The sequence below is a fragment of the Bombyx mandarina genome, chromosome 16 (genome assembly GCF_030267445.1).
Source record: "Bombyx mandarina strain Sakado chromosome 16, ASM3026744v2".
Taxonomy (NCBI): Eukaryota; Metazoa; Arthropoda; class Insecta; order Lepidoptera; family Bombycidae; genus Bombyx; species Bombyx mandarina.
In genome coordinates this window covers 5468790-5496381 of record NC_143222.1, presented here as the reverse complement: position 1 = coordinate 5496381, position 27592 = coordinate 5468790, and the positions used below count along the sequence as shown (strand labels likewise).

The 27592-nt window shown below is 37.5% G+C and overlaps 1 protein-coding gene and 1 long non-coding RNA gene across 3 annotated transcripts in view; one reads left to right on the top strand and one right to left on the bottom strand.

Moving 5' to 3' along the window:
- LOC149501267 (uncharacterized) overlaps positions 1–25296 on the bottom strand; it is a 104680-nt gene extending 79384 nt beyond the window's left edge. For both annotated transcript variants that reach the window (XM_089733751.1, XM_089733752.1), the window contains exons 1-2: positions 25052–25296; positions 15850–15904 (exon numbers count right to left, since the gene is read on the bottom strand). In XM_089733751.1, the coding sequence (XP_089589877.1) occupies positions 15850–15873 (24 nt within the window). In that variant the 5' untranslated portion in view covers positions 15874–15904; positions 25052–25296. The remainder of the gene's footprint in view (positions 1–15849; positions 15905–25051) is intronic.
- The window catches only part of LOC149501264 (uncharacterized), a 344283-nt gene that overhangs the window by 189814 nt on the left and 126877 nt on the right, over positions 1–27592 (top strand). The gene's annotated exons all lie outside the window — the stretch shown is intronic.

Sequence of the window (27592 nt, the reverse complement as noted above, 5' to 3'; positions counted from 1 at the left end):
AAAAAAAAAAAATTGTTATATGCTACAGAAGAAACAATAGAGTGCAATATGAAATGTATAATAACAAATTACCTACGTTCGAATATCTGCTGGGAGGAACAGAGCCACATTCAGAACTCGTTTTTATAGTACTCATTTCAATAATTCAGACCGCGAAACCACATTTACCGTAAAATAAACTATTAGCTTAATGCATCCGGTGACTTTATTGCCTAAAGATCTACGGTCTTAGTATTATTATAGCGTTATTATTTTCTTCCAATCAAACAAAAAGCATACAGCCAACCTGATGGGGGGCGGTCACCGATGCTTATGGACCTCAAAAACGCCAGGAGTATAGCTGCTGTTTACTGCTTAAAAAGAAAACCGTTTCTTTTTTTTGCCTATTCTAGACAGACGAGCATACGGCCCACCTGATGGTGAGTGGTTACCGTCGCCCGTGGACTTCAGCAATGCCAGGGGCAGAGCTAAGCAGCTGCCTACCGTTGAGTACTCTCCACAAGCCTCGTTTGAAGAAGGACAAGTCATAGCGCTCTTAAAATAGTTACTATTACTGACTGATTAACAGAAACTGCACTGCCTAAATATGACGTAAATAATCTTCTAGCACGTACTGTAAATCTCTAGAGTAGAAGTCTTTTAATTTCTATACCCAAATAGTTAATGAGGGGCAATAAATTTCGTACGTTTTTAACTAATGACAGTACAACTATTCAATGTTTCCTTATTTTTGAGTTTCAGAATGAATATAGATAAAGCCGCGGGACACACATAAGCCATAGACAAAACCCACAAACGTTCTCGCCGGATCTTCACAGTCGCGATTACGATCCGGTAGTAGATTCAGCGGAATATTGTTCTTGCTAGGGCAGGTGTTACTAAACTTTCTCAGATTGAGCTCCGTGAGCTCATCTATCAGTTAGGGTGAAGCCGGAATAACCCCTCTAAGCTACCGGAGGCTAATTTAAACCGTCAATAATTTTGTTCAAAGCTGATGATCATTGTTAATTTTATAATATCTCATTACTATGCAAAGGTATTTTTTTCTTCGAATAACTGAATACTGTTTAATTAACTCAAAGACTGGTTTCTATTCAAGTTTTAAAATCAGTAAAACAAATTGCCCGTTAAAATAATCCTTTGCTTTGAATGTTTGCTTGAAAGTAATAAATATCGATGAGTGGAGTGTATCCGTTTTTAATTCACCTTGTTTTGAGACCTAGATTCGCTTCTGGAATGCCTACTTGTCTTTTTAATAAAGATTGTTTTCGTTTGACAAAGCTCAATTAGATTTCATGGCAATATTGAGTGTTCAGATTTATAGTGGGACATCCGGGTATTTTCGAACATATCATCAGTCTATAGCAGTCCACTGCTGGATATTGACCTCTCCAACTACACGCCACTGAACACGATCCTAGGCTTTTCTTATTTCCCACTGGTGGTAGGACCTCTTGTGAGTCGGCACGGGTAGGTACCACCACCCGCTTATTTCTGCCGTGAAGCAGTAATGCGTTTCGGTTTGAAGGGTAGCGCAGCCGTTGTAACTAAGACTTAGAACTTATACCTCAAGGTGGGTGGTGCATTTACGTTGTAGAAACCAGCTCATGCCTTCGAACTCTGTTTCCTAATAAATTATTATATATAGGTAGTATTGCTGTAAAAGTGTAAACTCATGATACACCCTTTGTTGAGTGTTTACCGGAGCCTTTTCCGGTCACCGTTCTCTTCGAACCCGTCACTTGCGACGAAGGGCTCGACGAGCGAATTAACCCACAGAAACAGCCCACTGAGTTTCTCACCGAATTTTCTCAGTGGGTCGCGTTTCCGATCCGGCGGTAGATTCTGCGAAGCACTGCTCTTGCTAGGGCCAGTGTTAGTAACACTCCGGTTTGAGCCCCGTGAGCTCACCTACATATTAGGGCGAAACTGAAACAGCCTCTCAAGGCTATCAGCATAGGTAGGAAAAAAAAGAAGCCTTTAGATATCGCCACGTGTATGTCCTTCCTTACCTTGACGAACGAGCTTGAACTGTATTGTACATATAATGGTCCTTAAAATTTGAACGCATAATTGCTTCAAGGCGGAATTACATAGGATGGTCCACAATACATTCTACCACAATAAACCTGAGTATGTGTAAATAGACTACAGTTTCACTAAAACACTTCCCAACGATTTCAGTGATTACTACATGTCATTTTTGAAACATGATTCACGTTTCTCAAAAGTCATTGTGATGATAAGTATTATATTAATAATAAATCGATTTTTTTAATGATCTAATTTAGTTTTTTTCTTGTAAAACCATCCTTAAATCGTCGTGTTAAGGTGTCACATGATTTTTACGCTGCGTCTGCGTGTGCCCTTTGTCGGAGCATTGAGGTGAGCACCCACCGACCGCAGTATTGCCATTATTACCGGGCCCATACTGTGGGTTTCTTACAATAATTTATTTAATAAGCTTATGACTATATATAATGTATTATTGCGTGAAGTATGTGGTTGGAGGATGTTATTGAGAATAATTGATCCAACAATTAGTTCAGAGAAAATAATGTTTGACTCCGGCCTTCTTGATATAGTACACTGCTAATTATTCAGTATTTTTATTGATATAAAGGTATCTATCTTTATAGCCCTTTAGTTCATATGCTTTTATGGGTATACTATACTACCAGCCAGGTTATTTAGTAGAGTTTTTTTTAAGAGTATTTTATTGCTAATTCAAACACAATTAAAATTATATTATATTAATTATAGTGAAAACCAGTCAATAGGCAGATTTATTTGTGCAATTATCCCTAAAAGTACGAAATGATTTTGCAGAAATTAACTATTCTAATCAAATCAAATTATTTTAATCAATCAGAAATTTTACATTCAAGTTTCTCACGTCTAAGTGCATCACCAATTTTTCCACCGGCTGTTGTCCGGTAGTCGGTCGATCAAGGTAATGTCTCGAGTATGTATTTATAACATGTGCAAATAACTTAATCATAGCATTTTTAATGTTTCGGGAATCGGTAATAACGTAACGCGATGCCTGTCTTTAGTCGCGATCGGCATGTTGACAGTTATAGTCATGTATACACGTCATGCTATGGGCAGTGCGTATACAGTTCGTAACTTTTTTTCTTTTTATTTATTTTTGTACCTAAGCTGATGGTCTAGAGCAGTAATTCTCAACCTTTTATTTGTTGCGGCACATATTTAACGATTTTAAAATTTGGCGGCACACATTAAACGATTTTAAAATTTGGCGGCACACAAAGAAAAAGATTTAAACTATTTACTTTCTAAAACACTGCATAAAACATTTATAAAAAACCATTAAATATACGAAATAAACTAATATATGCTTTAATAATATTTAAACGTTTAAAAAGGGATTAAGTAATTACAAGCTAATAATAAAAAAAAAATATTTGATATATTTTAATAATATGAACATCATTATAAATTGGCAAAATTTGGCGGCACACTTTTGAAATTTCGCGGCACACAAAAGTGCCGCGGAACAGTGGTTGAGAATCACTGGTCTAGAGAGATCATGCCAGCGTCACCGGGCTAGTAGGTGAGCTCACGGGGCTCAAACCTGACGATGTTGCTAACAGGAGCACTAGCAAGAGCCGTACTTCGCAGAAGCTACCACCGGATCGGAAACGCGGCTCTGTGAGAAGATCCGGCGAGAAACTCAGTGGGCTGTGTCTGTGGGTTAATTTACTCGCCGAGCCCTTCGTCACAAGCGACGGGTTCGACGTGAACGACGACCCGAGTAGCTTTAAAAGATATCGTTGTACTATTTATTAGAGCAAAGGTGAAATTTGAACCTTTTTATTAAATTGATTTATTGTGTATGTGTATATGTTACCGGATGGAAAACAGCTATAGATAATGCATTTTACACGTGAGTTTTACACGGAAGAAAGTTGTTCCGCCAACCAACAAAGAAACCTGTTAATGTAGTCACGCCTTATGTTAATTGCTTAATGAATCTTCAGTGATGTTCGTTGCTTGTTACATTTCGATTATCCAAATTAAGTATGTGGTTTTGAAAGCGATTGGCTTCGTGACGATAGCTTTTATGAAGTTTTAGCGATTTATGATTTTCTCGATTGCTACGGAAATTGATAGCAAAATCTATTCTGCGTTAACTATTTAACTAAACTCTTCTTCTTCTTCTTGCTTCGGTTTCCTCAATACTGAGGTTCGTGACCACCTCCTCGCAACAAGAGTTTATTATGGACCATTCCACGCCATTTGCCTCTATCTGCCTCCGAGTGTAGAGCATCGTAAACTGTGGTTTCGAATTTATAGCTCAAACAGTTATAAATTCGAAACCAAAATTATTTTAAAAATGCTATCTACCTACTCTATCTGGTAACTCTAAAACTATCTAATCCCTGTGCCGATGGCAATAGTGCGGTACAAACGTTGACTCCCAATTTACTTGAGACTTCCCTTTAATTAAGATGTACTACAGTCTATGAGCTTTCAGAGCATTAAGTAAATCGTAACTTCGTCTGCTGGTCTCCGGATTTTTTTTTATTGCGTAGACGGGTGACGACGACACATCTGATATTAAGTGGTTACCGGAGCCCATAGACATCACGACATGTTTACCAGCATCCATATTAAGACTTGTGTTCCACTGTGTAGCAATTACGCAAATTATAATTTTTGTTTGATTTTTATCGCACGACGTCATTCCTTCACCGTGGAAATCAATCGTGAACATGATTTAGGTAATTTATTTATTTATTTGTTACAAAAAATAGTACCTAAATAGTACTTAAATAATAGTAATGTTTTTTTATTATTGCCCTTGTAGGCAGACGAGCATACGGCCCACCTGATGGTGAGTGGTTACCGTCGCCCATGGACTTCAGCAATGCCTGGGGCAGAGCCAAGCCGCTACCTACCGAAAACACCAGGTATTCTATCCTTAGGAAACGATTGCTTAAATACAAATAAGGTTATTAGAACGAAGAAATATTATGGGAATAGTATTATTATCACTACATAGTATAAAACAAAGTCGCTTTCTCTGTCCCTATAACCCTATGTATGCTTAAATCATTAAAAACACCGCAACGGATTTTGATGCGGTTTTTTTTAATAGATAGAGTGATTAAAGAGGAAGGTGTATATGTATAATAACATCCATTAAATAGTGGAGAAATTATTGTTACCAATAATAAATTACAGTTCCCTAAGCGAAGCGAGGGCGGGTCGCTAGTATATTATATACAAAATTATTATATACGAATTATTATATATAAAAAAAACCTGCCTATTTTTGTTGCTCAGCTGTTAAGCATTTCGGTTTGGAAATTGAAATTTCGACTTCATGTCACGATTCAAATTGATGGCAGTCTTCATGTTATATGATGTATATGAGCGTCGCTCAGCATAACGAGGGTTAATTGAACCATATATGCAATAAATAAATTAAAAACGCGAAGGGAATTTTAATTTTAATTTGATTAATTTATCTTCTACGGACATCCCTATTGCTCGTTTTAAGGGAAGCCAATACCCATTTCCTTACGTATAATAATATGAAACGTGTGCCATTGCATACGCTGACGCCTCATCAAGCGTTGAAATACGACACATTGTGAACAGTAGAAGTACTCTGACGTTATCGGTAAAATTGTGGACTAGGGTTGACACGAGCTAAGTTTATTAGGTTTTAGATGCAGAAAGAAGAATATTCGTCATATGTAAAATGATAAGGAGATTTGAACCTTATAATATCTCAAGGTGGCCATTAATTTTGTATTACCCATAGGCTCCGGTAGCTATTTACAACTAGGAGGACCGTAAACGCGATATAATTAATCTATACATATAGCTTCAACAAAACTAAACGCGTTTAAAGTTAATTTAAAAGTAAAAGTATACACCAATACACCAAACAGAAGACAAGCAGAATAAACACATGTAAAGACACTAAAATTATTTTGGTTACTTTAAAAAGGACTAGTTTCTCTTGTAAGAAGCAAAATAATAGAGAATCTAGTGTGGATGTTTTGCATTTTGATGCGAGGTTCACCGTCGTGTGAATAGTTGAAGGCAATAATCGTACGAAGTGCCCTGACATCGCAAAATCGTAACGAGGATCTCACCCGGCACGTTCTAAATAGCCTCTCGTAGACAATTACATAGACAGAACACACTCAAAGATATCCGATAAAGACTTTTTAGGAGATTAGATGAACTCTGTTTTTTATATTTTTATTTATTACTTAGTTTGGTGGACGAGCTCACGGCCCACTTGGTGTTACCGGTTACCGGAGCCCACAAACATCTACAATGTATATGCCGCCACCCATGTTGAGATATGAGTTCTAAAGTATAGTTACAACGGCTGCCCCGCCCTTCAAACCGACACGTATTACTGCTTCACGGCAGAAACAGGCAGGGTAGTGGTACCTACCCGTGCGGACTCAATATAGCGTATTTCTTATTTCTTCTTCTTATTATTCTTATTCTTATTTATATATTCTATAATAGCTTTTTTCTTTCTTCATAATAATGATTAACTCACGGCGTGTACGTTGTGGCTTATTGATAAACACCCAATTTAGGGGTATTTTATAAACATTTGAGAGTTATAAGACAGGAATCGAACGCGAAATGCTCTCATTACGACAATTCCACGTAATATTTGTGTAAGTTGTGTTTGCCATGAACACATATCTATCTATCTAAATTTTTATTTAAAAAAAGTAAAATAATTAATCCGTTCCGAAATGTACATAAACATACTCGTATATATATGTAGGGGCTAGATATATTACGTTTGTCTGGTTGTGTCGCCGTAACAACCTACATATCGCGTGCGACTTGATATTACTGTGTGTCACGTTCGGTTGCTGCGCGTAACCTATTCTGTTATTCGCACGACATTTTAAAAAGACAATCATTGCAGTATTTTTTTGTTTGTTAGCAATATTTTTTTCAAAGAGATATTCACTGTTTAATACTAGAAGAAATTATTTTTTTGATTCCACGGTCTATCTGATGTAAAGTGGTTATCGCTGCTCGCAAGTAGGATGGTGGTATCTGCCACTGCGGTCAATACGGCCTGCTACAACGAAGTGCTAGTTGGCGATATTCCGGCAATACTGAAACACTGCCCTCTGTTTTTTGGTAAATGTCTTAGTTGCCTTTTATGACAAATGCGGAACTAGATGGGGTAGTGATATTTTAGGCCGACAGAACATATTATACGTGCAGATAATAATAATCGCGCCTTCAGAGAAGAAGAGGTCTACGTCTTTTTCCGATTCCTCTCAGAAGACTACTCCTTGAAAAAGGAACGCGAGGGACTATGGAATTTGGAAACGTTTACAAAAACTTTATGAAGCTGGAGGTGGATCTACCTTTTTTATTATTTTTAATGCTAAGATGGGTGGACCAGCTCACGGCCCACCTGATGTTAAATGGTCACCGGAGCCCATAGACATGAACCACGTCAATGCCGCCACCTATCTTCAACGGCCGTCTGGTGTAGTGGTAAATGACATGGTCACTACACAAGGGGGTCGCGGGTTCGAATCCTGCCAAGGGAAGATATTTGTATGATAAATATAAATGTCTTTTCCAGGGTTATGGACGTCTATTAAATATATGTATGTGTATAATAAAAATCTTACATTTACATTTATATTATATTTATATCCGTTATCTGGTACCTGTAACACAAGTTCTTTACGAACTTATCACGGGATCAGTTAACGTGATTTTAATTGTACTGTATATTTTTAATGTCAATACTCATTAATAGTATTATTTAGTATTTATTATATTAAAATAGATCAGCTAAGCTGTTCACAGATTTTGCGTGCTTTTCAAAATGTCCCAATTTTAAAGAACGAAGATGTTGTATTGCTTTTCTGGGCATGTCGTTCAACTAATGATGAGTAATCACCGTCGCTCAGGAACGTCAGTAACGTAAGAGGCACAGTCAAGCCTTTGTCCGAGTGAGAACTTACTGGTGGTAGGACTTCTTGTGAGTCCGCGCGGGTAGGTACCAACACCCTGTCTATTTTTGCCGTGAAGCAGTAATGGGTTTCGGTTTGAAGGGTGGGGCAGCCGATGTAACTATACTTGTGACCTTAGAACATATATCTCAAGGTGGGTGGCGCGTAAATTCTTGGTAGGTGTCTATGGGCTCCAGTAACCACTTAACCAAGTGGGCTGTGAGCTCGTCCACCCATCTAGGCGAGATAAAAAGAAAGAGAAGTACCATCTGTTCAAGATTCCCACTATTTATAATGATAAATTGGTTTTATTTGCCAAATTATACCGTAACTGACCACCGCCCGAAAAGTCAACTCCAACAACCCCAATACCATGTATACAACAGGATGGATCCAAGGTATAATGTAATGTACAAGATAATCAAGTAAAGTAAACTTTTCAGACACCGATATTGCGAACACAGCAAACTTGCAAATCAATTGGGGTATAAAATTAATCTCGCACAGTTTTAACAATAGGTCGCTTCGACACCGGTATGCGTAATTGTGGTCGTCCTTTTGTATTCGACAACCCAAGGGCTAGTAGTAATTCTGGAATTTTAATGTTGTATTTTGAAGAGATTTTTATGACACTTTGCAGGAAGAGTATCGTCCTGTAAATGAATTTTCAAGTTTAGCTTTAAGCTAGTAAAATGTTTATGAGCTGAAATTACTATTCGTTGTTTGTTACTCGTGGTTCGTGGGAATTGTATTGTGATCTACGATTTTAGTGTTTTTCAGGGTTGCAACTCAACAATAATATTGAAAATATGTTTTAACATATGCAAAGTTACGAGAGCGAAGTCTATATAAGAAATATTGTTATTGTCATGGAATCTCTCTTCTGGTTTTTAGTCAAAAAATGAATATTGTAAAGATTTGAGTTTGCTTGACAACCCTGGTTTTATGTTTGTTAGCAAAGTCACACTGTAAACTATAATTTGTTGCACTTAACCATACAATAAAGAACTTGTGCCGTAAACAAAATACATTTTATTTTCAATTAATAATTTAAAGCCCTATTAAAATCACATACTATTATACCTTATAGCTGACTACATGTTTTTGATAATTATATAGATTGCTTTTATAGTTTTAGGATATGGATTTTCGCTTTTAATGCTACTAGTAAATGTTTTATGGAAACAGACGATTGGCAAATGGTAGAATGAGTTTAATGTATACATGATTCCACTGAATGCCTGCGATGTTTGTGCGTTGTATGTAGGTATATCGAATTCAGAATAATGAAACACGTTGCATATTTCTTAGCGACAAATTTATTTATATGGACGATGTGTGGCATTAAAAGAAATATAAAAAACCTTCATACATCTTCGAATATTAATGCGTATCACTGGATAGTACATATGCGTTTCCGATTTGGTACAATTAAAAACAAATTGTAAATCTAATAAAAAACGTTGGATGTTAAATAATTGTGAAAATTTCGAGGGGTGACTTAAAGGGGTGACGAGGGGTGATTTAAAGGACATTTCGCTTACTACGCCATGTTTATCTTTTTAATTATAGGTGCGTTTTATTTGATATTAGCATCAAAAGTCGGACATTTTCAATTGAACTTCAATTAAGTTTACTCCATTGAAATAGCTGCAGAAGTTGTTTTGTTTGTACAGAAACTCCTAGTTTGGGGCCAGATGACCATGAGTGATTTGTCCTTGGTTATTATTATTCTTATTATTAACGCATACGTTTGGGCCTTATTCATGATGATGATGATGATTATTATAGAGCATTGTTACAGGAATCGAAATTTGAAAACGTATTAAAAACTTTCACATTCCTAATATTAGGATCTCACGAGAGTGTTTCGTATCTCCGGTAATAGGAGTGCCAGGGTTCCGTCACGCCCCCACTATCGGTCACATCTACACGTTTGAATTACATTAATTTGTATCAGACCTTATGTGTAACTCACCTAGTCATTCCTTTGGTGTAAGCAACGAGTGATTGCTTTGATTTCTGTGGACAAGGTCTTGTGTCCAAAGTGCGTTTTGATTTCAAGCTAGACAGAGGGTACACTATTCAAGTGACGTCAGTATACATATTTTCTATACCAATTACATCGGTCATAAGGCGAATTAGGAAGACAAGATTAAATTTTAGTGGGGTATGTTGCGAGCTTTCAGAGGCACTGCCAAGCAATGATACGTTCCGGTTTTCAAACATGGAATAGAGTTTGCGGTCTTATATCTCGAGATATAACGTGGTGGCTTTTAAATTCTGATAGTTGTTTAACACCAGTATATCTAAAAACTAAATGAATGTTATTTTAACAGAAATATAATATATTTTTCTTGCATCTGCTGTTTTACTTTCTAATTTAGTATGGCTAAAGGCACAGGACCTGAAGGCATGCGTCGTTTTTAATGACTTTCGGAGCCCATAGACGTGATAACGTAAAACAATTATATTTTCCTTCTCCCCGCTTGTATCTCTCACTCAATTATTGACAGGAGATTTGAATTACCAAAACGAATTGTCACTAATTATCTTCTGTATCTCAAATTGCACGACTGCTAAGCTTAGAAACGTAATATTCTGCGGAGGGACTCCAGTTCCCTCTGTATTTTGTACCGTACGTTCCATGGGGAGTGCTCTGAGGAATCGTTCGAGACCGCCCGCCACCGGAGTAGAGTTTATCCATACTACTTGGAGCCACTGCGGTCATCCACAGAGCGGTCCATGTCCTTTTTCAAACGGGGCTTGTGGAGAGAGTATTAAGCGGTAGGCAGCGGCTTGGCTCTGCCTCTGGCATTGCTGAAGTCCATGGGCGACGGTAACCACTCACCATCAGGTGGGCCGTATGTTCGTCTGTCTACAAGGGCAATAAATAAAAAATCTAGAGGTTTTAGATAGTGAATCTTACAAACGAATTGTGTATATCTTACGCTATCCGTTTTCTTTTGTACTACACGACAAGAACAAGCGAGTCACGCACTTCCACACACGCACGTTCACGCGTCGATACCAATGCAACTGTCTTTATGTCTATAAGTTAGTGGGTACCTCTATGATAATCCTACGTACGCCGGATTAATAAGATTAAAGGGAGTCAACTTGCCGAACTTGGTGCGGCGGATATGAAATTCATGATGTAGCGATGTTTATAATCAAAATATTAGCGGGGATAAAACTTACGTTCTTTTTTTTATGGACTAAATGGACTAGCTCACGGATCATCTAGTGTCAAGTGGTTAGCGGAGCCTATAAATATCAATCATATCAGTGTAAATGTCATCACCCACCTGAGCTCGTTTTGAAGTCGTCGTGGCCTAAAGGATAAGACGTCCGGTGCATTCGTGTTGAGCGATATGCATCGGTGTTCGAATCCCGCAGGCTGGTAGCAATTTTTCTAATGAAATACGTACTTAACAAATATTCACGATTGACTTCCACGATGAAGGAATAACATCGTGTAATAAAAATGAAACCCGCAAAATTATAATTTGCGTAATTACTGGTGGTAGGAGCTCTTGTGAGTCCGCACGGGTAGGTACCACCTCCCTGCCTATTTCAGCCGTGAAGCAGTAATGCGTTTCGGTTTGAAGGGTGGGGTAGCCGTTGTAACTATACTGAGACCTTAGAACTTATATCTCAAGGTGCGTAGCGCATTTACGTTGTAGATGTCTATGGGCTCCAGTAACTACTTAACAACAGGTGGGCTGTGAGCTCGTCCATTCATCTAAGCAATAAAAAAAAAAGCTATCAGTCTCAGTATCAACATAAAGACCGCGCCGCGCCTCTCTTTGAACCGAAACGCATTACTGCTTCACGGTAGAAATATCAGAGGCGGTGGACCTAACCGAGCGGGCTCCTAACCAGCCCTACCACCAGTAAATAGTAGACAGTTTTGAGATAAATTTTATAAGTTATGGAAATTCGCAGTGAACATTTTAGAGTCGAATAATATTATGATTTAAATTTTCGTAGTATTTTAACGGGTACTCGTTGATATGATCAACACTACTTTTACTACACTCCTGACAATGTTTATAATATAGTATAGTATAATATAGTATATAGGGAAATCTAATATATAAAATTCTCGTGTCACAGTTTTCGTTGCCATACTCCTCCGAAACGGCTTGACCGATTTTGATGAAATTTTTTGTGCTTATCTGGTATCTATGAGAATCGGCCAACATCTATTTTTCATCCCCCTAAATGTTAGGGGTAGTCTACCCCTAAATTTATTTTTTTATTTTTTAGACAAAATTTTTAATTTCTATTTTTTTATGATACAGCATACAAAAATACATACAACCCTAAATTTGCACCTCTCTACAATCAACCATTATTTTTTATTTGCTAATTAAAAACTAAATTTTTTGCAAGATTTTTGTTTTTATTTTGTCATGACTTAGAATAAAAAATTTCATATTGCTCTGAAATTTTCACCCCTGTACGATCAACCCCTATTTTTTATTTCTTAATTAAAAATTTTAAATTTTTTGGTAAGATTTTATTTTTTATTTTGTCATGACTTAAAATAAAAAAAAAAGTGTGTGTGTCCGCTCCGACGCACGACTGGAGTTTACTGGATATAAAAAATTAAACGAAACAATACGAGAAATAGTTCTATATTACGACAACACGATACACTACAGATTATTAACAAATTAACGAGACACAAAACAAACGACTAACAAATATATGAAAATACAATAATGAGAGAAACGCGCGATCAGTACGAGGCTTTGTGGCGGACTGCCGGCGCATGTACTAGCATGTCACACGAAATGCGCATAACGCATTTCGTGTGACATGCTAGTACGATTTTGGTCCCCATAATTTTCATACCCCGGGCCTATATATGTAAATCGATTCTAAAGGAGTAAACTCCAAAAATATATATTACTCTCAATTTTCACTCTTATACGATCAACGCCTATTTTTCCATCCCGATTTTTATTTTTTTTATTCTATGCACAGATCCGCAATAAGGTTGCAAGATGGCAATCAAATATTATAACTGTAGTACGATAAATTCTTATTCAGAGTTTATAATTTCAAGTTCCTTTAATTATGATTTTTTTTAAATTCAATTTGATCTCCTGCCCTCGCCGGTCGACTACTGATCAACTATCAATCGATCAGTTATCCCCGCCAGGTGTCACCACTCATCCAGCAAATATCATGTAGTAGGGATGAGGACGAAGCCGGCAGTGTGACCAGATTTAGCAGAATTCTGCGGTTTTAGCAGAATTAGACCCCCAATTTAAGGTTTAGCAGATTGTGTTGCAGATTTAAAAATAAGGAATTTTTCGGCTGAATCTTTTTTTTTTTTTTTTATTGCCCTTGTAGGCAGACGAGCATACGGCCCACCTGATGGTGAGTGGTTACCGTCGCCCATGGACTTCAGCAATGCCAGGGGCAGAGCCAAGCCGCTGCCTACTAGCCAAGCCGCTGCCTACTAAATCTCATAAAAACTTCGCAGAATTGTAGCAGGATTTGACATCTAACTGTGTTTCACATTTATTCATTCGGGTAGTTGCGCTAAAAATATTTGAGGAATTTTACCTTTGTTAAAACAATGTCATGTTTTTCTTCCAACACTGCCAGCACTCAAGCACATTTTAGGGGAATCCCCGTTAAATGTTTAGCTTTGAAGTTCTGTGTAGTGTTCAATGAATACTGTTGACATATTTCCTAAATAGTCGTCGACCATCGTCTCTCAGTTGTGTAATACTCGTAATTTACAATTTTTTGATCCACAAAACGGTGTATATAAAGTTGACCAGAACTGTTTCTAAATTTCCTAATTTGGTTAAAAAATCTAACATACAAGCAATTGACTCCGAATATCAAGAGGTTAAATTAGACAAAACAGTGGCCAAACTGTTAGAATCTGGAGGGAGTTCTAATCCCACACCTATGAGTTTGGATACAGAAATGTTTTGGGTCACATTAAAATTTCAATGACGAAGGCTGATAGAACTAAGAAGTATCTGCACTTGGTTGATTTTGCAAAGGTCACGATGATTTTGGCTATGTCTAATACAGCTTGTGAGAGCCTATTTTCTCAAATAAGCAACATAAAAAAGACTTGCGGAACAAATATAAAAATGAACATATTGCTGCAATTCTACATGTCAAACAGGCAGTTAAAGAGCAAGGTGGATGCGTTAATTTTACGCCATCTTAAAATATGGCAAAGGCAGCACAAAGCTCGACAGTTCTATATAAAACATGGACGCCACAAGAATTTTGAAGTTATAATTGGTTAATAAATATTTGAAATTGCCTTTTTTTGTTCTTTTAAATTCTCATAAAAATGAGTTGACCTTATCTATTAGTAGAATTTTGGTATTATTTACAAAAATTAAGCAGATTTTAGCAGAATTTATACAAGTAACTGGCATAATGTTCGATTTAAATCTGGTCACACTGGAAGCCGGTCTCCTGTCTTACTCACTATACATTTTCAGCCATGTTTCTTTGGTTTTATTTGTGTATCAATAGTATGTTCAATAGGTCTGAGAATCGGCTACTATCTATATTTCATACCTCTAAGTGATAGGGGTTGTTCACCCCAAACATTTTTTTTTTTTCGATAAAAGTTTTTGGTTATAATGAGGTATAGTCCCCGGCACGTAACTTGGCAAGAGTCGCTAGATGCGCAGAAGTCGTTTTTTAGGTCTCTTTTGTTGTCAAGCGGGACGCGGGGAAAGACGAAGCACCGTTCCGAGCGCGCATTGGTGAGTCAGTCGACCCTCACCTCCCGCACCGCGTCCACGTTCCGTTCGCTCCCGGTTACACATGCGCCTACTAAAGTTGTAGGAACCCTTTGTTTATTTTGAGTTTTTGTTACGATTTGTTATTATTGTTTTAAATTTAGTTTTTGTTACGAGTCTTATTGTTTTAAATTTGTTTGCAATGGCAGGACCAAATACCAATGACCATAATTATAGTCGATTCAGTCATTGAGCGTTTTATTACTTACGCCAGTGACGACAGCGACTCTTCGTTATGTTGACGATGAGGAGCCAACTCCTTCCACCAGCTCAGGTGCTACCATAAATTTAATCCAAGGGGTAGCACTATTAGAAAATGATAGTGACGACGGCGACACATAATTTTTTATATTAAGTATATTTTGTTAAATAAACTTTTTAACTTTTAATTGTATTTTATTTATAACACCTAATACACTTCACGAATTCCTCTCTTTTCTTTAACTTTCTTCTAAGCACACAGGCTTAAAAATAAATTATGGCAAATAAAAAATTTAATAAAATAAAATAAACATATATGCGGGTAATAAAAGTGACCATTTTTTTGTTGAAATGTACACTATGCGCGACATTACCCCCACTACACCAAAATCTTGCCAACTTACGTGCCGCTTACTATATGTGGTTGAATGAGGTTTTTGAGAATTTTATATATTAGACTAGAATTTCCCTAGAAATCTTATTTAAGGCAACACAACGTTTGCCGGGTCAGCTAGTAGACACTATAAAATTCGGTTTTAATCATTAATCAACAGGTTTCGTGTCGCGGACTAATGTGGTAGAATGATTCAGTTTTGTTGGTTTAAAAATTTGTTTCTTTTTTTTATTGCCCATGTAGGCAAACGAGCACACGGCCCACCTAATGGTGAGTGGTTACCGTCGCCCATGGATTTCAGCATTCCCAGGGGCAGAGTCAAGCCGCTGCCTGCCTGTGCTTCTTAGCCACAAAGCGCTAAGTTTTTTCAAACGTTTGGATTATAAGCTACGGTCGTAGTACTTGAAAATCGAAAACAATATCCAGTTACATATATTTACAAAGGTTAGAAAAAAATACGAACCTCTGAGAAGTCTCTCTGCGACATTGTTTGCTTATCCCATGCCAGGTAGTGCCATCTGAAAAAGCAAAAACACTTCAACATTTAAATTACAGAGTTGTGTTTTGGCAACTTTTTTAGCAGAGTCTTCTTCAAACGAAGCTTGTGGAGAGTGCTTAAAGGTAAGAGGTGGTCTTGCTCTGCCCCTGGCATTGTTAACGTCCATGAGTGATGGTAGCCAGTTATTATCAACTTACCTGTTACTCGGGCAACAAAAAAGGAGTACACAGTCAAAAATAGTGGCTTTATTTAGCAGATGGTCTTAGAGTAAAGCTGAGATAAAAATAATGAAACACTAGAAACTAAATGTTTGCAAATAACCCTTGTGTGTGCTTAGCCTACTTAACCTAATAGGTGGCGGTAATGGCTCTAATAAAGAATAAAAAAAAAACATTTGTAAAATGACATCCGTATAGTAATTCTCATAATTTTCGTTTATAAAAATGAATAATTGTGATTTCGTTAGGTTGTTCGTGTGTTTAGAGTTCGCACATCGTTTATAGGTGACTGGGTTGTAACTTTGTATATTGTTGTTACAGTTGTATAGTTGTTTACATTTGTGAAGGTTCTAAGTTCTATACCAGTGATAGACGCCGCCCGAGGAACTTTAGTAGTATCCGTATCTAGGGAGTGATTACGAAATGTGATCACTAGCCACTACTAATAAATTAAATCAGGTTAGAGGATCTTAAATGATACAGGTTTATCCGGTTTTTCGTTTAAAGATATGTGACCCCGGCCACCTCGCCCTATTACTACCATAAGCCATTATCTGTGCGTACCGTAATTCCCTCCCTATTTTTTCTACAAACTCTTGGGAACGTAGATGGAGAAACATCAAAAAATATTTTTTTTTTTGTTAAAAGTTAGCAGCTATTAGATAGTCTCATTCATCTTGATATATTTAAATAACTTACTATAATAATATTTATATTTCATTTTATTGTCTTTCTTAAACGTGTATCATCGTTAACATCCTTATTTGATTTTGATATAGTTTTCCTGTTGACTTTATCCGTATTATTTACCATAGCAAATTGTTATTTACATTAATTGTAACTGCATCTTTCTTATTTAAATTTCTTTTTTTTTTCTTTTTTTAATCCTATCTAGCTGATAGCCTTGAGAGGCTATATCAGTTTTACCCTAACGTGTAGGTGAGCTCACGGGGCTCAAACCGGGAGAGTTGCTAACTCTGGCTCTAGCAAAAGCAGTGCTTCGCAAAATCTACCACCGGATCGGAAACGCGACCCACTGAGAAGATCCGGTGAGAATCTCAATGAGCTCTGTCTATGGGTTAATTCACTCGTCGAGCCCAGTTCGACGAGAGCGGTGATCGGTGCTTGTGGTGCCTAAAAGCACAGTTAATAGATCGGGAGGATCCGTAATGACGTGCTTAGGGCGACGTCGACTGTTTACCATTTGGTCCACAGGATCGGATATCTAATTTCCAGCGGCCACGACAAGAGGGTTTTCATGTCGTGCCGCCTTCTCGAATATATGTAGATACTTACTGACTGAGTGAAGCTCCAGGTCATCATGGAGATTCATGATCCTTAGGAACCATGGTGCTCCGACGGCTATCCTTCAAAAACGGGATTGAATAACTTGAAGGGGTTTCAAGTTGGTGCGGGCCGCGTGAGCGAGCACTACACTTGCACAGGTCATGACGGGGCGTATGCAAGTTTTGTAGTGTCACCTTATTTCGAAGGGACAATTTACTTCGCTCGCAAATCATGGGATAGAGTTTAAATTTGGATTTCGTAGTTTATATTTATATTCTTTGTTTGAATTTTCCTTTCTTTGAACCTTTTTTTGTATAAAATCCCTTGTCGCAGGTATTCCGTCAGATACCCATTGTCATTGACATTGTTCAAACAGATTGTCATACTGTAATTTTGTTTTGAATATAAGACAGGTAACCCTCCTATAACACAGTATTTTACAACGCTGTTTTTCTTGGTGCTTTTAAGCTCATCGAGCACCAGTCGCCGTCCTCGCCGAACTCGTCAACTCCGACGAAGAGTTCGACGTGTGAACTAGCCCATAAACACATCCCACTATGAGTTCCTCGCCGGACCTTCTCAGTGGGTCGCGATTCCGATCTGCTAGTAGATTCAGCGAAGCACTGCTCTGGCTAGGGCTAGTGTTAGTAATTCTTTCAGGTTGATATCGTGAGCTCACCTACCGGTCCGCGTGAAGTTGGAACAGCCCCATATAGGCTACCAATTTTTGTTAGAATTCTTTAGAAATTTATAATATAGCATACAATACCTAGTCGAGCCATAAGTTCTGATATAAATAACAATGCATTTTTTTAAATGAAGTAATGTAATATTATGAAATTTTATATCTATATAATTATTAAAGTCTCAACAAAAAATGATATTCGAAATTCTATTCGAAATAGCCACCTTTGACTTTTATACAGGCCTTTAATCTGTTTGGCCACGAATCTATGGATTTACGCACTGTTTTCAAGGGAAATTTCGCCACTGCTTGCTCCAAAGATTTTTTAAGAGATTCAATGTCGGAAAAAAATACTCTCCTTTTTGTACTAGCTGGCTTCTAGTCTCATATAAAGTGGTTTCGCATAACACGGGACCTTAGTAAGAACGTATTTACCGTGTTATAAGAAGCTTACCTATATTCAGTAATATCACAAACATATTTTTTTTTAAACCATATTCTCGATAACCGCGATCACGATTAGCTGCATTTTAAGTAACGATCTCTATAAAATAATTGAAAGTTTACGTTTTTATTTATTGCTTAGTTGGGTGGACGAGCTCACAGCCCGCCTGGTGTAAAGTGGTTACTGGAGCCCATAAACATCTACAACGTAAATGCCACCACCCACCTTGAGATATAAGTTCTAAGGTATAGTTACAACGGCTGCCCCACCCTTCAAACCGAAACGCATTACTGCTTCACGGCAGAAATAGGCCGGGTGGTGGTACCTACCCGTGCGAACTCACAAGAGATCCTACCATCAGTAGTAATATATTCAGTGATAATTTGTAGGGATGCAATTACTAGCGAAGTCGTTAAATCACTGCGGGGGACCACCCGGCTCAAGTGACTAACGTATTCACTCGAACTGGTGTTACGCTGATTGAATAACAAAGACACGCCGACAGATTATTCTAACTCGGAATTCAAGAGACGTGCCGTAATTGTTAATGCCTTTTTTTGGCCGACAACTACGATTTGCCGACAAATTATCATGTTTGGGGTCGAGATTGGACGTCGCAAAAACGGACATGCCTCAGAGCTGTATACATCAAACAGTAGCCAGCTGTTTAAAAAAAAAAATCCAAAGCTCTAATCTTCTATCTTGCTACGATTAAGCGCACGTGAAATAGCGTGAGCACAACAATCAAACGTAATTTGTTTTGATGCGGACTCCTCTCGACTTCATACGATATTCCTTATTACCTAAACAGTAAGGATTATTTTTCCCGACATAAAAAAGCGACGTTGCTTGTTAAACGTCTTGCATCTCGTAAATAATAGGGCTAGGAATAGAGAACGTGGTTACATCTTGTTTCTCCGTCAAATTCTTGAGGTTTATTATAATACACTTCTGATGTACGCAACGTTTTTGTGAGCGTAGCTCTATGTTTAGTGGAAGCTTGTTTTAATTATATGTTGGAGGTATGTCATTTCTGTTAATGGAGCTCATCCATCGCGTAAATGGGAATGACTTTAGCGCCTTAACTGTTCCGTAGGAAGAATCGCGTCGACGGTATTATTATGCGTCTATATATTTACAATGCCGGTGGTCTGACTTATTTTTCAATTGTCGTACTGTGACTCTTCTTTTGGATTCTATACTTTTTTTTACAGCCATAGTTTTTTTTAACTCATTTAGACGAACTGAAATTAAGTATTAACTATGAACCAATTTGATTTTTAGTAGAATAGTCTAGTATTTAGCTGTGAACCGTGCAAGCGGTTCGCTCGTTTCTGGGGGACTGGGTGAATCGCGACCGAGAACCCTCGTTTCCCAACAATGATCAAGTATTTTAAAATATGCAATTGTCAACCGTATTACTGTGGCTTAGGCCCCTCCAGTCAGCAAAACGAAATCTTATTTTATGTAAGCCAGGTAAAAGAGAGTAGAAAATAATACGGTATAACGAAATACAGTAACTTTGTCGGCCGATGATTCCTAGAATGCAAAGATTATACGTATAAGGAATATTCTAGAATTATTGAACAACAAAAGACTTAACTGCGTTTTCTGTAATTTACTAAGATAACAAAATTTAAAGCCTTTAATCTCGTTTTTAAATTAATATTTTAAATAGTGTTGTTAAATTATGCTACACTGAACCTTCACTGAATGACAGACAAGTCAGTGAATCTGTTTAAGAACAATTTTTTTAAGATTAAACGGTTTTAAATGTCTTAAATACTAAAGATTTTTCTTTACATATGTATAAAATATCTAAGTTGACGTTTGAAAATTCTATGGTAAGCTTAATCGCCAATGATACAACTAAGTTGTACGTTTCTTGTCTTCATTAAAACTGTGAAGTAAATCTGAAATTCTTAAAAGAAAATTACTGTGTAAGGTTGTGTTACCTTTACATTTGACCCACTTTTCACAACAAAATTGAATAGAAAAAGTTTGGACTTAGGGAATTGATGTGTCGTCGCGGTTCCGTTACAGGGGCGTGGGTCGATCCACCCGGAAACCCCCTCAACCTGGGTTATGATTACATCTCTTTAAAAAGCAGGGGTGTTGAAGTCGCTAGTGTTTGTTTTTAACTTTTTTAACTTGAAGTTCTTTCACACTTAAAATGGCGGATATCCGGTGGGCCGTCGTCTTTACGCCAAAACACGGACTTTGACACGAAACGGATATAGGCTGCTTTTAACCCACTACTGAGAACCAGTCCCCAACCACTCGATATAAAGTTTAATCTATGCAAGCAAAATTGTCGACCGAAAGCTAATCTATACTATATATAAATCTACAGTGGTTTTTACGCATGTTTCGTTATAACTACTGAACCATGCATCCGATTGACTTGAAACTTGGTATCTATGTAGAAAACGCATGTACTTAATGGATAGGCTAATATTTATATGAGTGTTGGACTCCATAATAATAATGACAATACATAATAATGTTAATTTTAAATGTCCAGCGAAGCGGGCGAGTACGGCTAGTAATATATAAAACTATAACATTATTTTAATCGTTAATCTGTTTATCACATCTGACATCTCCTAAGGTTTGAAAGGTGGTCGCGTGTTCAATTTGTTCCCCGAGGACGCAATAAGTTAATGATACCAATGAATTCACAAACTACCTCGGGCGTATCAAGCAGTAGCAGGTGATGTCGGCATCATATTTTATATCACACGAATCACGTTACGGTTCTCTTCGAGGGAATAGCTTACAATTTAAATTCTTAAAGATGACTGCAAATTGCAAGTGTCAAAAAGCTTTAAGACTATCGTTATGTGGTTAGCTCTTATAAACCTTTGAATGAATTTAAATTGACTGCTGATAGTTAGGTACGGCTTATTGTGAGTCGGTCTGAGTCGATAATACCTCTTTCTGGTGTTAAGAATTTAGCCCTAAGTGCCGTTCGAAATTGAGATCACGATCTCTTTTATAAAGGTAGCATTCAGATTGTCGTTTCTAGCTTCCGATTATCCTTACAAAGAGTATAGGTTTAGTAGGTATTCTTGAACAGAAATAAGTTTTATTAACCAATTTTGTTTGTTGCGCATTTTTATTTTTTTATTGCTTATATGGGTGGACGAGCTCACAGCCCACCTGGTGTTAAGTGGTTACTGGAGCCCATAGACATCTAAAACGTAAATGCGCCACCCAAGTTGAGATATAAGTTCTAAGGTCTCAAGTATAGTTACAAGGCTGCTCCACCCTTCAAACCGAAACGCATTACTGCTTCACGGCAGAAATAAGCAGGGCGGTGGCACCTACCCGCGCGAACTCACAAGAGGTCCTACCACCAGTAATAATAATTGCGTCACAATATTTGCGTCACAATAAACAAAAAAGGACACCGTGAAATGATTATACTTCGACAATTCGCATTGGAATTAACATGGTACGAAAAACGTCAGATAACATGTTTGGTATTTAATAGTTTCATAGCAATTATAACCATTTTGTTTCTCGTGAAACAGGAGGTACAATTAAGTATAATTTGGACGGCCTTGAGACAACGCAGACGCCGGATTATATAGACTTAAGCTATTGAATACTAGCGCCAATCTTCAACTATTTGTTTTATTGTAGCGTACCCGACATCGCAGCGTGAAAGTTACCGCCCTTATTAAAAGCCTAAGTCTAAATCATTTTAATTACATTTGAATATCGCATTAATAGAAATTAGAGGCAAAGTTTTTGGTAAAAGTTAGGATTGATAATATTATAATTAACTAATATAATCAAAAAATTTTTTAATTCCAGTTTTGTGAGAAGCCTTCTGACGTTAAGTCTTACTAGAAATATTATGGGCTGGGTTTATGAAATATTTGATATATAGATATTTTTTTTTATTGCTTAGATGAGTGGACGAGCTCACAGCCCATCTGGTGTTAAGTGGTTACTGGAGCCCATAGACATCTACAACATAAATGCGCCACCCACCTTGAGATACAAATTCTAAGGTCTTAGTATAGTTTTATAACGGCTGCCCCACCCTTCTAACCCAAGCGCATTACTGTTTCACGACAGAAATAGGCAGAGTGGTGGTACCTACCCGTGCTGACTCAAAAGGTCTCTACCGCCTACCGGTCCTACCACCAGTAAGTTAAGCGTTAATATTTTTATTATTATTTTTTTGTTTATTTAAATACGATGCGATCACATCAAATACAAATACAAAACATAGAGCTTCAATGGAAAGCACTGAAATTGTAAATAAAAAATGTAGTTTAGTTTGTCAATAGCAGTAATAGAGCTTTACGGGTATTTCTTGGGATGATGATTAATAAAAAATAAAGCTCACGTCTTGTGTACATCATCAACTGAAAGCTTTCAGATGTCGAAATGTGATACTTGACTCCCACCTCGAGATATGATACCGATCCCAATTTAATTATAATCGAATATAAATAGTCTCATCTCAGTGTAATACCTATTCCATCCTTCAAATCAGAAGACATCCGTCCGTCTGGTGTAGTGGTAAGTGACATGGTCACTACACTAGGGGGTCGCGGGTTCAAATCCCGCCAAGGTAAGATATTTGTATGATAAATATAAATGTGTTTTCCAGGGTTATGGATGTATAATTAAATATATGTATGTGTATAATAAAAATCTTACATTTATTTCCGTTATCTGGTACCTGTAACACAAGTTCTTTACGAACTTATCACGGGACCAGTTAACGTGGCGTGATTGTTAGTAAAATATTTATATATTATTTATATATCTACCTAAACAGACTTACATTGCGCCATAACACTAGTATGCAAATTTGCAATTCATTGCGGGTTTGGTTTCTATAAGTACACGATGGTATACCTTAATCGTGGAAGTCTTTCATGAATGTGTTAAGTGCTTGTTTTTTTTTTTTTTGCTTAGATGGGTGGGCGATCTCACAGCCCACCTGGTGTTAAGTGGCTACTGGAGCCCATAGACATCTACGACGTAAATGCGCCACCCACCTTGAGATTAGTTCTAAGGTCTCAAGTATAGTCAAGTATAGTTTATTTCATGCTATTAATTTTTTTAGAATCGATTAAATGTTACCAACGACATACGAGTAGTATCGAGTTAAGATTCGACTTGATAATAATAAAGATTTTATGAAGAATAGTTGAGCAGCTGATCCCCGAAATCTTGGGAAAATCAAATATAATTAATAAAAACTATAAGAAAAAATAATAACAATTATAAATAAATGATTATGTTCTAAATAAAAGAACGAAAATTTACGGTTTCGTAATTTAAAACTTGTATTCGTATAATAACTGCTGAGTTGAGTTTTAATTGCAATTTTTTTTGACTACTGTTTATTCACAATAATTCTAAATTAGTGCCTTCATTCATTCGTTTTTTTTATATATATGTATGTATATTGTAATTTTAATAGTTCAAATCCTGTGTCTAAACTAATCTCTATGTTGTATACAAAAACCGTCACTAGCAATTGCGATACACGTCAATATAATCATCACATTTGTAACTTTCGACTATGTATATGATTGTTTGTCGCCAGTATGATTTAAAAAATCCAGTGATTAAGCAAGTAATGCCGTGGGGTGATCATTGTAAATTTTTAAAAATTGAAAATGACGCATTTCCCTTGCTTGTGAAGAGCACTTAACGCTAGCCCCTGGTATTGCTGAAGTCCATGGGCGACGGTAACCACTCACCATCAGGTTGGCCGTATCCTCGTCTGCCTACAAGGGCAATAAAAAAAACTTAATTTATGTAGGTATATACCAAACAAAAGCAAAACACACACAATTCTCATTTACGTAATCCAAGCACACGCGAGCTATTTACACGCGCCCGTTGATGTCTTTTGCATTACGTATGTTTGTGAGCACGAGCTGGCTATCTTAAGCTTCATCTAATCATCACATTTTAATCAATTAACAGACTAATGATGAACTTTAAAAAAAATCTTTGTAGTTCTTAAAATTTAAACGTTTTTAAGTAATTTTTGATATTTTCTTTAAAAAATGTTTTTTTGATTATTTACTTAGTTCAGTATTACAATTAATGCCTACTTTATGTAGCGTTACATAAAAAAATTATACTCAAATGGAATGTTAAGATTTAAAAATTAACCGAATAATGTTTCAGGAAATTTACAGGGTTCCTTAAATAACAAAACCAATTTATTTAATGAGCAGTTTAACGCACTCTAGATAACGTCCCAACGCACGTAGTTAAACAACTTTCTAGTCCGCTGACTTTACATCTCTCAGTATAATTTCTTCTCAAATATTCGACTCAAAGCACAGCTTTTAGATAAAGCACGTCTCTACATAGAGATAGTTCGATCATAGAGCTTCATTAAAGTTAGTATCAAGAGGCAATCACCGCTTTGGAATGCTGGCTCAACTACTCCTTCGAATTCGATTGTTTGAAACTTAATGTAATTATAAATAACCATGACCAAAGTGAAATGCCGAAAGTTTAATTTAAAACTTTGAAGCTTACCATAACAGTTATTTTTACACCAATTATAAACCTATTTTTCGGTTCGGTACATGATCATTAGTACAATAGAATCATCTTTCACATTACCACGTACATTACAATAACTACACACGAATATCAACGACACTCACTGCACTTGTGTTTGTGATAATTTACTTAGTAAGCGAACTTTGATCTTCAAATACTAAAATTTTATTACCGAGATAGCGTGCGCAAGCGCTGCTCGATTACGACTGAAATGAAGAGCGGCGTGCTGGGTTGCCACATAATTTATTTTGGTTTCTTCTGAGTGTTTTCTTCGACTTAGTTTTGTACGGACTTGTTTAAATAAAAAAAGTATAGTGTAACAGAATCTTTAAGACATTCAGTTTAGTTGTGCTGTTTTTTTCTTGAAATTCAATTATTAAGCGAGTTAAAGAGAATGAGATTTTTACTTTATCATTGTGTCAATAAAATGTCATTAAATAAATTACTTTAAAATGTGAATAATAATGCATCAAATATGAAATCGAACCTGATATTAAGAAAACGTATTATAGCTGCTGTATTATAGGTAATAGAGAGAGTTAAGAAAACTAGAAGGACTTAACAATTGCGTGAACAAATAGGTCGTCTTGTAGCCAACTAATAAAAGTCAATATTGCACATTGAATTAGCGTAAACTAGTATTTTCATAGGTACTGGCAAAACAGTTACAGCCGGACAGACGCCAAACTCCAAAGATTTTTTTTTTGCTTAGATGGGTGGACAAAGCTCACAGCCCACTCGGTGTTAAGTGGTTACTGGAGCCCATAGACATCTATAACGTAAATGCGCTACCCACCTTCAGATATAAGTTCTAAGGTCTCAGTATAGTTACAACGGCTGCCCCACCCTTCAAACCGAAACGCATTACTGGTTCGGGGCAGAAATAGGCAGGGTGGTGCAACCTACCCGCGTGCACTCACTAGAGGTCCTGCTACCAGTAACTTCAATAGAAAGAACACCGCAGTGACCAATAATAATATAATTACTAGTTACTAAACTAATTTAGTAACAATTGGTTGGGTTCTTCGATAAAATACTGATGACAATATTAGGCATTTATTGCACACCTTGCTTAGCTGGCGGTAGGCGAACGACTGCCCTCGCAGGAGCGTCGCCCCACATCTTACATACATACACGTCATATTGCAATATGCAACATTGCATATTATCTACACTACAATAATAATAATAAATAAATACACATAGTTAAAATCCGCAACGAGTATGTGTGTGGAAGACTCGGTGTACGGGACATCGCCGACAAGATGCAGGAGAGTAGGTTGAGATGATATTGTCACGTAAAAAGGAAGTCACCAGACTACGTCGGAAATACTGCAGTACTGTAAGACCTTGCTGGTCAGAGACCTAGAGGTAGACCCAAAACAAGGTGAAAGGATGTAGTGCTGAAGGACAAATGGGAATGCAATGTTGCTGACGAGGATGTCGAAGACAGAGCGAAATGGTGGAGTAAAGTAAGGAAAGCTGATCCCACCACCATATGGGATAAATAGCTGGGAAGAAAGAGAGAGAGAGATCGAACCACAAGACCAATAAAGCCATCAAATGATATACAAACGTGATATGAAGTTTATGTTTAATCATTGTTCTAAATAGTGCTAGCCTTAAGTAGCGTGGCGGGGCGAGTGAGGGAAAGCTCTCCTCACTACGCAGAAACCCGCCGCCGCCGAGCAGGGGGTTGGGACCGGGGTCGTATCCGTGACCTGGCCCCCTAAGAGCTAGGGGTCCCACCCGTTTTGTGCGGGGAGAGACCCAGACGTGGGGTGGCGTGCTTTGCACGCTCACCCGCAATAGGAAGCCGGGTGATGGTAGACCGCGTTCCCCCGACCGCTCTGGGGGAAGGTGTAACGCGGCGCCATCAAAGCGGGCTCTCGGCCCGCTGAACGAGGGAACCGGTGGTCGTGTCGCTGGCGGCCACCGGTCCGGCGTCCGTGGGACGGTGGGATGGATGTAATGAGCTCTGCGTCAACCCTGTCCCGCCGTTTCAATAGCCCCGACTGGGCTCCGGCCCGGTCCGAGGTAGGGCGCCGGTTGTGAGCGGCAGGAGTTTTTAGTGAGGTTCAACTCCCACATACCCCACCTGCCGCGCGGGTGGGGATCCGGCGATTTTCTCCTGTGGAAAAAAAAAAGCCTTAAGTAGCGTAGTTAAAAAAATACGTAAATTACGCAATCACGAAAGTTAAGTCTGTTACTTTGTTTAGATAAAGGTAATCGAAGTTTCGTTGTGTATTTTTATCTCGTACGTGTATTTCTTTAGAACATAATAGAATTCGTTCAAAATTGAACATTTAGGTTTAGTTCACAAGTTAGTGAAACATAGATGTCCCTAACAGATCTATTAGCCTTTTGAAGTAGGCATGATGAAAGAAATCTCGGTATGATTGGCGATTCCAACTATTTTACAACGATAATAGAAGCTACCACCTCACGTCTCCCGGTGCATTGCTGCTTTAATATTGTTTTATTTTTCCTTTATTTTTCCTACCTAAGTTGATA